The sequence below is a fragment of the Penaeus monodon genome, chromosome 25 (assembly GCF_015228065.2).
Source record: "Penaeus monodon isolate SGIC_2016 chromosome 25, NSTDA_Pmon_1, whole genome shotgun sequence".
In the NCBI taxonomy this organism is placed as follows: domain Eukaryota; kingdom Metazoa; phylum Arthropoda; class Malacostraca; order Decapoda; family Penaeidae; genus Penaeus; species Penaeus monodon.
Window position 1 is genome coordinate 10,498,383 of NC_051410.1, and position 1,005 is coordinate 10,499,387.

At 45.9% G+C, this 1,005-nt stretch overlaps 1 protein-coding gene across 1 annotated transcript in view; it reads right to left on the bottom strand.

Moving 5' to 3' along the window:
• Positions 1-222, bottom strand: part of LOC119589539 — a gene marked incomplete at its 5' end in the record, with an annotated part of 30,702 nt that extends 30,480 nt beyond the window's left edge. The window contains 1 exon segment of the mRNA XM_037938140.1: positions 4-222. Coding sequence (XP_037794068.1) covers positions 4-222 — 219 coding nt within the window.
• Between the last annotated feature and the right edge of the window lie 783 nt (positions 223-1,005).

Here is a 1,005-nt window from a genome sequence, read left to right on the forward strand (position 1 = left end):
CACCTGTCTCGGTGCCATTGACGGCGATGCAGACGTCACCGGCGGAGTTGGCGATGGTTCCCTCCGGGCACTCGCACACGGGTCGGTGCTCCTTGGAGACGCAGTGGCCACCCTTAAGCGCCCCCTGGCAGGGTGTGAGGATAGGGCAGGGGTCCACGCACACGCCTCCCAGGCAGAACCTATCCTGGGGACACTCGCCATCGGACGCGCACGAGAACTCGGCTGCAAGGAGAGGTAAACAAAACATGTTAGGAAAGTGTATGGGAAATTAAAGCAGAATGCATTAGGAATTAGAGCATAACGTATCATCTGACTGCATTGTGAGCAATTGAATCCGTAAATCTCTCGTTATAGTTTTTGATGGCGAAATCTATAACATTAGATACATATCATCCATCAGTTTCTATATTTTTCAGAATTAGATATACATAAACACATACAAACACCGAAACAAATCTGTAATACGGAATATCAATCAACATAAACCAAAAGAAACAAATTCACAACCTATCCTTTAAAACAGAAACCCAGGCCTGGCGCATGTGCAAGAACCATGCCATGCACGCGTACACATGCGTTCGTGTTTACACATGAACACAACTCTTCATAACTGAACGCGCCTGAACCGAGGACTTCGCACGTGCACCCGTGTTTACGCTTTCACACAAACAGGCATAAAGTCCCCGGCCCTTGTTTTCATATTTCGATCTCTCTGGCTTCCATTTTCGAGACGCGTAAAATATGGCTTCGAGAAACTCGCTGATCGACTTTCGAAATACGTACTGGTGATAGTTTCACCTTCCTATTTTCTGTACTTACTGAGCATTCTAACTCTAATGCCGGAAATAAATAAACAAGTGAATTTATTGGAATAATTCGAAGTGACGCCAGTAAAGGAAACTACCCGTGTTAGTTTACATAAAGAATAAAAACAAACACAAATTTACGCCCTAGTAAGGCCCCTGCAGACGAGCCTCATCGCGGCAGAAGCAACGACGCGAAGTT